The sequence below is a fragment of the Macaca nemestrina genome, chromosome 4, assembly GCF_043159975.1.
Source record: "Macaca nemestrina isolate mMacNem1 chromosome 4, mMacNem.hap1, whole genome shotgun sequence".
Classification (NCBI taxonomy): Eukaryota; Metazoa; Chordata; class Mammalia; order Primates; family Cercopithecidae; genus Macaca; species Macaca nemestrina.
This window is the reverse complement of record NC_092128.1, coordinates 118,619,696-118,633,872: the sequence shown is the minus strand read 5'-3', so window position 1 is coordinate 118,633,872 and position 14,177 is coordinate 118,619,696. Positions and strand designations below refer to the sequence as shown.

General features: G+C 41.2%; 1 protein-coding gene across 4 annotated transcripts in view; it reads right to left on the bottom strand.

Moving 5' to 3' along the window:
• LOC105492357 (ATP binding cassette subfamily A member 13) overlaps positions 1-14,177 on the bottom strand; it is a 454,445-nt gene that overhangs the window by 361,981 nt on the left and 78,287 nt on the right. For all 4 annotated transcript variants that reach the window (XM_011759379.3, XM_024796198.2, XM_024796197.2 and 1 more), the window contains exons 16-18: positions 13,467-13,630; positions 12,017-12,096; positions 10,853-10,974 (exon numbers count right to left, since the gene is read on the bottom strand). In XM_011759379.3, coding sequence (XP_011757681.2) covers positions 10,853-10,974; positions 12,017-12,096; positions 13,467-13,630 — 366 coding nt within the window. The remainder of the gene's footprint in view (positions 1-10,852; positions 10,975-12,016; positions 12,097-13,466; positions 13,631-14,177) is intronic.

Here is a 14,177-nt window from a genome sequence, read left to right as displayed (position 1 = left end):
ACATAATAGTGACAAGGATAATAAATGACTGTATTACTTGTTTATGTACTAACTGCACTATATTCTCGTTATTTTAGAGTATACTCTTTCTAGTTATTAAAAAAAAGTTAACTGAAAACAGCCACAGGCAAGTCCCTCAGGAGGTGTCCAGAAGAAGGCATTGTTGTCACAGGAGACGACAGCTCCATGCATGTTATTGTCCCTGAAAACCTCCCAGTGGGACAAGATGTGGAGGTGGAAGACAGTGGTATTCATGATCTTGACCTCATGTAGGCCTATGCTAGACTGTGTGTTTGTGTCTTAATTTTTAACAATACAGTTTTAAAAGTTAAAAGTAAAAAAACCTCAAAATAGAAAAAGCTTATAGAATAAGGACATAAAGGAAAACAGTTGTACAGCTGTGCAATGTATTTGTGTTTTAATGTAAGTGTTATCACTGAAGAGTCCAAAGGTTTTTTAAAATTTTAAAGTTTCGGCCGGGTGCAGTGGCTTACACCTATAATCCCAGCATTTTAGGAGGCCAAGGCAGGCAGATTGCCTCAGGTCAGGAGTTTGAGACCAGTCTGGTCAACATGGTGAAACCCTGTCTCTACTTAAAATACAAAAAAAAAATTAGTCAGGTGTGGTAGCATGCACGTGTAATCCCAGCTGCTCGGGAGGCTGAGGCAGGGTAATGCTTGAACTGAGGAGGTGGAGGTTGCAGTGAGCCAAGATCACGCCACTGCACTTCAGCCTGGGCAACAGACCAAGACTCCGTCTTAGAAAAAAAAGTAAAATAAAATGTATAAAGTAAAAAATGTTACAGTAACCTAAGGTTAATCTATGATTGAAGAAAGAAATTTTTTTTATATATAAATTTAGAAACACACAGTATTTATTGAGTCTACAGTGGTGTACAGGCATGTCCTAGGCCTTCACATTCACTTGCCGCTCACTGACTGACTCACCCAGAGCAACTTCCAGTCCTGTAGCTTTATTCCTGCCAAGTACCCCATACAGGCATACCATTTTTTAATCTTTTATACCATATTTTTCAGTACCTTTTCTATGTTTAGAACAGGTATCGTAAAATATGTTCTTGTGTTTTCTATGTTTTGATATACAAATACCACGGTGTGACAATTGCCTACAGCATTCACTAGAGTAACCTGCTGTACTCTAGAGTGACATGCTAGAAAGTAATTAAGACAAATCTTCTACAGCAAATGCAGAAAGGACTCTTATTGAGCCAGCTTGGGTTGCTGCTCATGAAAAGCCAGGGCGATTCCCCTGAGTTGGGAGTTTGGATGAGGCCCATTTTCAGGGATGGTTTTATGCAAAAGCCTATTTTGTGGGATTGATCAAGGAGAGGTTCCTCTTGCGAAAGCAAAGGGTAGATGTGTTTAGGTTTGCAGACTAGGAGCAACAGGCCATATCATACAGCCTAGGTGTGTAATGGCTGTACCAGCTAGGTTTGTGTAAGTACCCTCTATGTAATGTTCACAGAATGGTGAAATCGCCTAACGATGCATTTCTCAGAATGAACCTAGTCATTAAGTGACACATAACATATATACACGGAGAGAGATTTACTTTAAGGAATTGGCTTATGCAAATGTGGGAGCTGGCAAACCTGAAATCTGCAGGGTAGGCCAGCGGGCTGGGGACCCAGGAAGGAGCTGACATTGCAGCTCACGTCTACAGACTGCCTGGAGACGGAAATTACTCTTCCTTGGGGGACTTTGTTCTTTTCTTTTTGCCTTCAACTGATTGGATAAGGCTGACTCATATTATGGAGAGTAATCTTTACTCAACGTCTACTGATTTAACTGTTACTGTCATCTAAAAAATACCTGCACAGGGACATTTAGAATAATGTGTGAGCAAATATCTGAGTACTGCAGCTTAACCAAGTTGACATACAAAATTAATCATCACGAATGGCTCTGATACTCTACTATGCTAGTGTGCATTTTGAGTCTTTAAGAAAAAATATTAAGTATTTTCATCGCTAATTTACCAAGAAGACATTTTTTCACATAGGACTTGCATTGTGCAAACACACACTGGTGAAATTTTCCTTAATGCCACTGTTTTCAATCACGCTGTCTCTGGACAAAGGGGAAGCTCTCAGGAGGAGGTTGGGAGCAGAATATAGGCATCTACCCTTTGCTTTCACAAGAGGAGCCTCTCTTTGATCAATCCCACAAAATAGGCTTATGCATAAAACCATCCCTGAAAATGGGCCTCATCCAAACTCCCAACTCAGGGGACTCGCCCTGGCTTTTCATGAGCAGCAACCCAAGCTGGCCTAATAAGAGTCCTTTCTGCATTTGCCATAGAAGATTTGTCTTAATTACTTTCTAGCATGTCACACAGTGGTCCCCATGCAAGATCATATTTAATACATTTTTTAGAGTGTAGTCCCAGGACAAAAAATATTTGTCCTGAAATTGTTTACATCTCTTTTTACCAAACAGAGAGGATCCCACGCCCTGTCATGTGGAAGCTCCGCAGTCACAATGTACAGAAGCAACAACCCCAGCAGCACATTTGCTCCCTCTCCTTTCCTGTGGTTTTCCAAACATTACTATTTATCTTTTAAAGATTGTATTGTGTTCATTGTTCCTGTTTGAGAGTAGGTAGGAGGGGAGGAAGTTTAGAAAAACAAAGACAACACTGAGTTGTGCTTGATTGAAAACATCTTGTGTGATTTCTATTCAAAGCAAAACAGGCACCTTTTATCTCAGGCTTTGCATAGGCTAATGCTGCAAATTATCAGAAACAGAATGCCAGGTTCCTGCTGATTTTCCTATGTGTCCGTGTTTGGCTTGGAAAGCTGGAAGGGGGCTGAGGATCCAGGGCAATGCCTCTCTGCCCTGCGAGCCTGGCTCATACACACTTGGCCACTTAGATAATTATCTGGGTATTTATGTGGTTTAAAAATGACAAAGATCCTTAGGAGAGGCATTTGCATTTTTAGCAAGAGCTTTGTTTATTGGACATCTGCCGAAACCCAAATTGCATTCAGAGGAGAGCACCAGAGATGGCCTCCGTGTTGCCCAGCTGCTCATTGTAGACTCAGCGGTTGGGAAAGCATGGGAGGAAAGGCTGCCCTCAGCCCAGCTGTGACCAGAAAGGAAACACAGACAGTGATTTGAGGGAACTGGAGATGATGGGGAGAGAGATTCTGCCAAGTTAGAATTTGTAAGACAAGAAAATGAAAGGAGGGCAGGTATTTAAAAATAGACCGTACGCACTTCAGAGAGGAGCAGTGTGGCTCTCTGCCATTGGAGACCCATTCGAGCTCAGAGCTGCTCACGGGATAATGAGGCAAGTACAAGAGATGAGCATCGGAGGGCAGGAGAAGGCTGCGAGAACCTGTCCAGAAGGACTGAAGCCACACTGTGGCAAGGTGGTGGATCCTGACTCCAGCTCTTACTATCTGACTTCCTAAAAGCTGCTTAACGTCTACAAGCTTCAGTTTCTTTGTCTATACTACTAGGGATGACAATAAAAGACAAAGGACTCCAAAGGGTTGTTAGGAGAATTAAATGAGATGTAAAGCATTCAGCTCAGGGGTAGTGTTATATAAGTGCTCAAAAATGACATTACTACTAAGAAGCCTATCAGTCACTACTAGCAAAAGCACAGTTTTGACTTACAGGATATTAAAGGGAAAAGATGAATAAGAATTAAGTGGGTTTATTGTTAAGGATGATGACTACACTTAAGAGAACTAATTAATTCCTTCTGGGTTTTCATATTCCTAAAGAGAACCATCTTCACACTGGAAGGGTAAAACAGGATGCCTAAAAGCTCTGTGGATAAACACCCTGGCAGCTGGCCTCTAGGTGCCAATGGTGTCCTTGCCCAGTGAGGCAGGCATCATCTGGCTGCAGTTCCTTGTTTTCTCAATTTTTATTTTAGGTTTATGGGGTACTTGCAGGTTTGTTACATGTGTAAGTTGTGTGTTGCTGAGGTTTGGTGTGTGAACCATCACATCACCCAGGTAGTGAGCATTGTGCCCAATAGGTGGTTTTTCAACCCGTTTTCCCCCTTCCATCCTCCCCATCTAGTAGTGCCCCTCTAGTAGTCCCTCATGTCTGTTGTTCCATCGCTGATCATTAGAGAAATGCAAGTCAAAACGACAAGGAGATCCTATCTCACACCAGTCAGAAAGGCTATTATTAAAAAGTCAAAAAATAAAAGATGTTTGTGAGATTGTAATAAAAGGGAACATTTATACACTGTTGGTAGGAATGTAAATTAGTTCAGCCACTGTGGAAAGCAGTGTGGGGATTTCTCAAAGAACTTAAAGCAGAACTACCATTCAGCCGGGCGCGGTGGCTCAGGCCTGTAATCCCAGCACTTCGGGAGGCTGAGGTGGGCGGATCACAAGGTCAGGAGATCGAGACCACGGTGAAACCCTGTGTCTACTAAAAATACAAAAAATTAGCCGGGCGCGGTAGCGGGCGCCTGTAGTCCCAGCTACTCGGGAGGCTGAGGCAGGAGAATGGCGTAAATCCGGGAGGCGGAGCTTGCAGTGAGCCGAGATCGCGCCACTGCACTCCAGCCTGGGAGACAGGGCGAGACTCCATCTCAAATAAATAAATAAATAAATAAATAAAGAACTACCATTCAGCCTGGCTGTAGTTCTTCAGTGAGGCCACGACTGCTGTCCGGCCACCCTCTCCACCAAAACTGTCTCCATTTCCAGTTCCCTCTCTCCCTGTTTCCTCTTCATGCCTTCAGAAAGAGTGACATTTCTACTACCTACAGTTTTTAAGAAGTCATGATGGAAATAAAAACTATCCAGGTTTTATTTTGTAAAGTAGACTTTAGAAATTACTAATAGATGATAACGTCAATTCTGGAAGAATTCTGATCATGGATTATCAAAAAGATTATGTGTAAGCCCTTGAAGAAAAAGAAAATTACTGAAAACCATGTCGATACAGTCATGATCAACGAGCCATGTCAATATAAAGTCATTTTCCTTTAACGATGAAATTATTAGGCTAATAACTTACCAAGACACCCCAGACAGACCTGTTGCAACTGATTTAAGAGCCCAAACAAATAAATAGGTGTTAGGTGATACCTTCCTACGCCATGGTAATCTTTCTGCACTAACCACTTGGATGAAAATATAAGATACTCTCATCTTTTGGTGAATGATGAAGTTGAGAGAAAAAATGATACTTGCAAATTAAAGTATCAGAATTTGATATTAAAAAACACCTTGAAAGAATATCCAATTAACCAAAACAGCATGGTATTGGTTATTTAAAAAAAAACAAAAAAAACAAAAAAACAGACACATAGACCAATGTAACTAACAGAAAATAGAGAGTCCAGAAATAAGGCTGTACAACTGTAACTATCTGATCTTTAACACACCTGACAAAAACAAGCAATGGAGAAAGGATTCCCTCTTCGATAAATGGTGCTGAGATGACTGGCCAGCCATGTGCAGAAGATTGAAATTGGACTCCTTCCTTATGCTATACAAAAATCAACTCAAGATGGGTTAAAGATTTAAATGTAAAACCCAAAACTATAAAAACCGTGGAAGACAACCTAGGTAATACTATTCTGGACATAGGAATGGGCGAAGAGTTCATGATGAAGATGCCAGAAGCAATCTCAAGAAAAGCAAAAATTGAAAAATGGGACCTAATTAAACTAAAGAGCTTATGCACAGCAAAAGAAACTATCAATAGAGTAAACAGACAATCTACAGAATGGGAGGTTTTGCAAACTATGCATCTGACAAAGGTGTAATACCCAGAATCTATAAAGAACTTAAAAAATTTTACAAGAAAAAAAGCCTCATTAAAAAGTGGGCAAAGGACATGAACAGATATTTTTCAGAAGAAAACATACATGCAGCCAACAAGCATATGAAAAAAATCTCAATAATACTGATCATTAGAGACATGCAAATCAAAACCACAGTGAGATACCATCTCACATCAATTAGAATGATTATTATAAAAAGTCAAAAAAGTAACCGATTCTGGCGAGGTTGCAGAGAAAAGGGAATATTTATACACTCCTGGTGAGAATGTAAATTAGTTCAACCATTGTGGAAACCAGTGAGGCGATTCCTCAAAGAACTAAAAAGAGAACTACCATTTGACCCATTACTGGGTGTATACCCAAAGGAATATAAATCACTCTACCATAAAGATACCTGCATATGTATGTTCACTGCAACACTATTCACAATAGCAAAGACACGAAACCAACCTAAATGTCCATCAAGCGCAAACTGGATAAAGAAAATGTGGTATATATACACCATGGAATACTATGCAGCCATATAAAGAACAAGGTTATGTCCTTTGGAGGGACATGGATGGAGCTAGAGGCCATTATCCTCAGCAAACTAACACAGGAACAGAAAATCAAATACTGCAAATTCTCACTTATAAGTTGGAGCTAAATAATGAGAACACATGGATACAAAGAGGGGAACAAAGCACACTGGGGCCTACTTGAGGATGGAGGTTGGAAGGAGGGAGAGAATCAGAAAAAATAATTATTGGATACTAGGCTTAATACCTGGGTGATGAAATAATCTGTACTACAAACCCCCTGACACGAGTTTACCTGTATAACAAACCTGCACATGCACCCCTAAGCCTAAGATAAAAGTTTACTTTTTAAAAATAAAAACGAAAAAATACTGTGCCAAAACTAGCAAGAAGTATTTTTGCAAAGATCAATGCCAATTGGGGAATTAAGTTTTAAAAATATTTACATAAGTGCAAGTAGGAGAAGAGGAAACGCATCGGCAAGCAGTAATTTTCTTAGAACCATTAATTTATAATAAATTGAAGCAATAACATCATGTGATGGAAGAATAACACAGTTCAAGTTCAAAGACCTGGGTTTGATTTCAGGCCCTCTCCCAGCTGTGACTTCCACCACACCACATGCATCTGTGAAAGAAGAGAAATGCCCTGCTCAGAGGGAGTTAAATGAGACACAAATGCCCTTAGCACAATATTCATTTCTCAGGATTCTTAATGAGCAAATAAGGTAATGTGGCTTTCATAAACCTAAGAAACGCTAGCTGAGTTAATGGAAGGAGAGTAGCTGGAATTTCACTTCATTTTAGTGAATGTTTAATGAGAACCCACCATATTTACTGAGAATACTCTGGTAGAACAACAAATCAAAGAAGAGAAAAGCCCTACTCTAAGAGCACCAGAGAACGAGATGGTGGTGGATGGGTGTGTGCATTTCATTCTGGGAACCCTGGATTACAAGGACCATAAACCCCAGCGTCATGATGTGGTGACAGAGCCAGACAAGCAGTCCAGGGCGTAGGAAGGACTCTCTAGAATGAGACGCTGCACACAACAGATGGTGTCTTCCAGGAACCTTCAGGCCAAACTTCTCGTGATCCCAGAAACCCGTAACTCTAGTCACACATTAATTACTTTTTATCTTCAGAGAGAGGAGAGAAAAAAAAAAAAAAAAAAAAAAAACCAGAATAAGCAGATTTTGACCAGTGTCTGCTCTGAAATGAGTTTCACCAAGAACTATCTGTTGAAGCTTTTCAGGAAACAAACTTCATGTATTTTTTTTTTTTTTTTTTTTTTTTTTTTTTTTTTTTTTTTTTTTGAGACGGAGTCTCGCTCTGTCGCCCAGGCTGGAGTGCAGTGGCCGGATCTCAGTTCACTGCAAGCTCCGCCTCCCGGGTTTACGCCATTCTCCTGCCTCAGCCTCCCAAGTAGCTGGGACCACAGGCGCCGCCACCTCGCCCGGCTATTTTTTTGTATTTTTTAGTAGAGACGGGGTTTCACCGTGTTAGCCGGGATCGTCTCTCGATCTCCTGACCTCGTGATCCGCCCGTCTCGGCCTCCCAAAGTGCTGGGATTACAGGCTTGAGCCACCGCGCCCGGCCAAAACTTCATGTATTAAAACAAAGGCAATGTGTAATGTTTCCAAACTCCTAAGAGGAATCTCTCCCTCTCCATAAATTGTGCCCAGCAGCTCTGTTAATGACGCAACCAACAGAACCAGCCCCCAGGACCGGCCCCAAGTGAGATAAGGAAATTTGACCAGATTCACTAAACTCAATCATTTCTGCTCAAAAGAAACAGAAAAACAGATTCAGAATACCATTCCATTTGAAGGAGCCTCCCAGAAGAGATCAGAACTTTCAGGGGAAGCCCTCTCCCTTCCTCCTTAACATTTGTGGGGCGGGGAGGACAAATCCACTGAGGATTGTGAAAAAGTATTCCTCTTCCAAGCAAAAGTCCTCTGAACACTGCCCAATTGTTTAGCACAGAAAATAAAGGGGCAGAAGGCCGACTTGATTGCTGTCTCAATCTATATGGGTCCTGACACTTTGACCTCATTGTTAATTTTAAAATAATAAAAATTTAGCCCTACACAAGGAAGGAAGTCATTGTTGATTCAAATGTGTGCCTGAAACATGGGAACACGGCATGAAGTGGATGGGTGCTTCACAGGGCAGGTGGACAGGATCCAAGCCCAGGACAGAAGGCTGGGCTAGATGGGCTCCAGTGTCCAGCAAACCCCTGTGATTTGTGGTTTTAATTGGGTGATGCTGACATTAGAGAATGGAGCTCTGCAAGAAAAAGGAAATTCCCATAGGTGGGTGCCCATGGCAGGTTCTCTGCAGCCAGGGAAGAGGGCAGGAAACAAAAATGAGATGGTATCCATTCATCTGCTGCCTTTCCCTCCTTCTGCTCACTCCTGCCTCTGGTCTTTTGATAGGAATGTCCCTAGCTCTGTGACTCTCACATAACTCATTATATGCTCATCATCATTCCAGTCTGACGTCCATCTTCACTGATTCAGGGAGGCTTCCAGGGACCACCTGTCCTCATTGTTGTGTTCTATTTGCATGATAGAACTTTCTGGTCTCTTAACACCAGTCTTCATTTGTTTGCATATTTACTGTGTCATCCCCCATAGATCATTGGCTCCCTTGGAGCACAGACTTTGAGCCCAAATTTTTGGGACCATTCCTGTCATGCAGAAACATCCTAAGTGAATAAAGGAAGAAATGAATGAATGAAGGTTTCTGCAATTTTGCCAGGGCTTTAACACCACAGCAAAGTATTCCCTGCAGGCCACCAACAGCCTGGACTAAGAATCTGATGTGATTATTTGCAAACTGACTAAAGCTATGGTAGAGAAGCCCAGGAAGAAAGACAAGAAAAGGATGCTAGAAATAATATGGTGCTACTGAAAACCTGACAATCTAGAAAAAACAAATATCCAAAGTGTCACCTCCTAACCTAACATGAATTCCTTGCTTAGGATCTGTAGATACACGTGAATTTATGGATATACTTAACCGTCAAAGCAAATAATCTCATTACTTATTTGAAATGCAAGAATGCAGCTTTTTAAATACTCCTCCCAATTACTTAACTGTCCAGCTGTTTAGGCGGTCTTAATGATTCATACTGACAAGGAGGTAGAGAAAGATACACAGAATGCAAGAAAAGCACTGCAAAACCATCGACACAACACAATACCACATTATCACAGGCGCCTTCTCTGTGCACAGCCCTCCCTTAATAGAACAGCAGTGACACCCAGTGGCCACTTGTTTCATCAGGCAGTGGTCATCAAAAATAGTTGAGCCCAAACCCAAAAAGTATCATAAAACTGAATTTGAAAGGGACCCCAAAAGTTAGCTAATCTGACCCTGGTCTTAAAACATTCCCAGGTAGCTACTCCAATTACTCCAGCCACTGTTTCTTTCCCCAGTTACTCGTTTCAATAACTAAAGATTTTAAACCAAAAATCTTCATTGTTTCTCTACAAGGCATCATGCGAGGTAGGGAAGAGACAATTTCAGCACTGCCCCCAGCTTTCCTTGGCTCTCGCATGTTTAATAAGCTGAATTCGACATTTTCTCCTTGAAGATAAATACTAAGTGCCTTATTATAAGTAACTTGGTGACATTGTCATTTGAATTTTGGTTTCCCAGCTTCTGATCTCTTTTTAATTTAGATTAATTCTTCATTAGTCTACCCGTCAAGCTTGCAATAAGCCCCAATTAACCAGAACTGACATGAAATTAAATGTGTGTTGGGGCCCAGTTGATGGTCAATTGCAATGTTCACTTATGAATCAGCTCCACGGTTACTACTTCTGGAAGGTTCTCTGTACAGGAAGGTAAAACCCCAACTACAAGTGCTGAAAGCTGTCTCAGAAAATCTCCTGCTAAGGATCCAGGTGATATCTGCTGTGGACAACATGAAATGTCCCTGTTCCCCTTTTCCACAGATAAACCATACGCCATGTAGCCCGGATGTTACTTATTCCTTGGTTTGTTGCAATAGCTCTTTGATTGTTTTATCACATTTTTCAGCTTGGAGATGACACTGCCTGCCATTGCTCATTTGCTTTCACAGCGATTCACTACGGTAGCACACAGTCAGACTGCGCCCAGTCACTCTCCACTCAGAGGAAGTCATAGTCGATTCTTAGATATTTTTAGCTGTTTTTGGTTTTGGGTATTTTAAGAATTTTGCAACACCTGCTGAACCAAGCAGAGACTCTTCCCAGGTGTCTTGCGTCAGGGCTGGGAATCAACTGAATAAATAATCACCAACTTTGTTCTAACTCCAAATAAAGAAAATATTATGGAATTAAAAACCCTAAGATTTTGGCATGGGACAATGACACCCTTTGGTTCCTTGCTTGTTCTTTTGTCTCCTTTCTGCCTCCAATTATATCATTCGTGCAGCAAACCACTCCACTAGCCAAAGGAGAGGAAGGGAAGAAGGAAGAAAGGACAACACAGTGCCAGTAACTTCAGGCTAAGGCTCCTCCGATGAGCAAAACAGACAGACAAGAAGCAGCACCACACCTTGGAGTGGGAAATATTTGCTTCTAGAATGCTATGGATAGTCTCATTTGAGATGTGGATGGAAGAGCGAAGCTCCTCAGTCAACTTGGTGATATTCTTCATCAAATCTTTTATTTTCACATCTGCAAAGTAAGGAAAATAAGAAATTTGTATAATAAAGGCTGAGGAGATTATTGACTGCAAAAACAAAATTTGATATTACAACCTGGCTAGGATAGTTTCTTTCATGCCATTCAACCCATAAATCACTAAATAAAGTCATACCTTACTCCCCCAAGAATAACTTAAATAATTTGTATAACAATAAACCAAAATGTCAGGTTCTGTGGTATTTTCTGGTTACTGGTCTACTCTCTCTAAGGCCTGAATGTTTCAAGAACATTTATTTTAGAAAGAACTTCTTCTGGCCGGGTGCGGTGGCTCATACCTGTAATCCCAGCACTTTGGGAGGCCGAGGTGGGCAGATCACAAGGTCAGGAGTTCCAGACCAACCTGACCAAAGTGTTGAAACCTTGTCTCTACTAAAAATACAAAAAAAAAAAAAAATAGCTGGGCATGGTGGCACATGCCTGTAATCCCAGTTACTCAGGAGGCTGAGGCAGGAGAACAGCTTGAACCCAGGAGGCGGAGGTTGCAGTGAGCTGAGATCGCGCCACTGCACTCTAACCTGGGTGACAGAGTGAGACTAAAAAAAAAAAAAAAAGAAAGAGCTGCTTCTTAGGGAGCAGTGACCAAGTGCTATAGGAAACTCACTTGTATACATGCATCTACTCATCTCACTTTTTTAACGAGAGGGGTCATTTAAGTATTTGCCAGAATTCTTCAGACATGGCATGTTGATGCTACAAGAAACTTCATGGGTTGATAGAGTGAACAGCCAAGGAAACAGAGACACACAGGCACCAATTGCTTGTCCAAGGGGGCAAGGCCAGAGCAAAATCCAGACCACAGAAGCTTCTCTTTGTTCCTCTGCTTCAATATGGTACCCTAGGATTTCAGGACTTTCTTTATAAATGCCAAATACATCAGACCAGCCAAGTTCTAAATGATTATGTATCACATATAGCATAAATTTTCTGTTGTATGTTTTATTTTAATAATGTATTTGCATGAGAAACTAAATTTAATTTTTAATCAAGCAAACTTGGAAAACCACATACTTACCCTCAGTTACTGTGAAATTGCTCAGAAAAGTCATGATGGGATTCCCTGATGACCAAGTTTCCTCGAGGCTTTTGGCCAACCTAAAATAGCAGAAAATTAAAGCTAAATTAGGCAAGATAAAACATCAGAAACAATATTGGAATGAATAATACTGCCTCAGCTCCCAGGAGATGGGCTGGATAACAAGATCACATTTCCATAAAGTTCCTCCAACAATTAGACGCACATGTCTCCCGACACCATCTGTATGTGAATATCCATTAATACTACCCACACTCCAGTATTTCTTTCTCAGAGCTCCTGCCAAGCGAGATGAACCAGGGGAATGAAGATGCATAATAAATGGTTTTTTGCAACTGTGAAAAGAATAGATAGGATAGATCATGGAACGTATGAGAAATTAGGATAGCCAGGGTCAGATGAACATAATTCTTTCTGTGAAAAAGTCATTTGCAGAATTCAAAGTTCCTTATTTCCCCTTCTGGTGCTTTACACTTTCAGAACACTATGCAAAATTGATCAAACATGAATGTAATTTGAAAAATATTTGCCACCGGGTGCAGTGGCTCACATCTGTAATCCCAGCACTTTGGGAGGCCAAAGCGGGCAGATCATGAGGTCAAGAGATCGAGACCATCCTGGCTAACACGGTGAAACCCCGTCTCTACTAAAAATACAAAAACAAAATTAGCCAGACAGGGTGGTGGGACCTGTAGTCCCAGTCACTCAGGAGGCTGAGGAGGGAGAATGGCGTGAACCCAGGAGGCGGAGCTTGCAGTGAGCCCAGATAGCACCACTGCACTTCAGCCTGGGTGACAGAGCGAGTCTCTGTCTCAAAAAAAAAAAAAAAAAAGAAAAAGAAAAGAGAAGAAAAATATTTGCCTGCTCATATAGAAATTATTTAGTTATTTATGAGACAGGCTTTTTATCTGTCAGCCAAGCTGGAGTGCAGTAGCACAATCACTGCTCACTGCAGCCTCAAACTCCTGGGGTCAAGTAACCCTCCTGCCTCAGCCTCCTATGTGGTTGGGATCAAAAATGCACTGCACCAAATCCTGCTAACTGTTTTGTTATTGTTGCTTTTACTTTTTAGAGACAGGGTCTTGCTATGTTGCCCAGGTTGGTCTCAAATTCGTAGCCTCAAGCGATTCTCCCACATCAGCCTCCCATTAGATGGGATTACAGGCATTTGCCACCAAGCATTGTGGATTACATTCTTTTATCTAATATCTTGGTCACCAATAAAGTTAGCCTTCTGATAAATGCTGCTGTTACATTTTACCACTCAAAAATTGTCATGGAAAACTTTGATGTTTGGAGAATACATATTAATATGTACATTAAGAGTATTTGTACAGACTACTGTCTGAAATTCACATTTTAAAAGTGCTAGACATCTTCTCTATGAATGGAAGTACTGGGGAGGGCATGAAAGAATATCAGAGCGTACATGTGCAAGTGCTGCTGCACCGTCTCCAGCCTCGGCTGGCATGTGCAGTCCTGGTCAGTGGCATTTTCCAAGCTGTTCTTGAAGCTTTCCAAGGTGCTAGAAAGATTCTTGCCAAGACTTTCACAATTTAGCTGATTGGGCAAGGACCATATCTTTTCAATTTCCTAGAAAACATAGCAATGATATAGGTTAGAAACACACATACTTATTTGTAAGATTTTAGTTTATATCATTAGTCTCAGGAAACACAGAGAACAAACAATCATGTCAGTTGCTTCTGTGCATTCCACAGTAGGAGAAAGAGCCCTTGGCTGTGGTAATACAGAAGCCCAAATTTTACTCCCGGCTCTGCTGCTAGCCAGCCAGGCAAGACAGCATGTTCTTGAACATATAAAAGAGAACATGCAATTCTCCACCAAATGGCCTGGCTCTTAACTTCCCGAAGCTCTGTTCTTAGGAACACACACAATTCAATGGCAGAAAAACAAATAAATCCATTTTTTAAAAGGCCAAAGAAGCTGAACAGACGTTATCCAAAGAAGACATAAAGATGGGAAACAGGTGAAAGAAAAGGTGCTCAACTTCACTAATCATCAGGAAAATGCAAATCAACCACAGTGAGCTATTACCTCATACCTGTTAGGATGGCTGTTACCAAAAACACAAGAAATCATGACTTGGTGAGGGTGTGCAGGAAAGGGAAACCTTGTG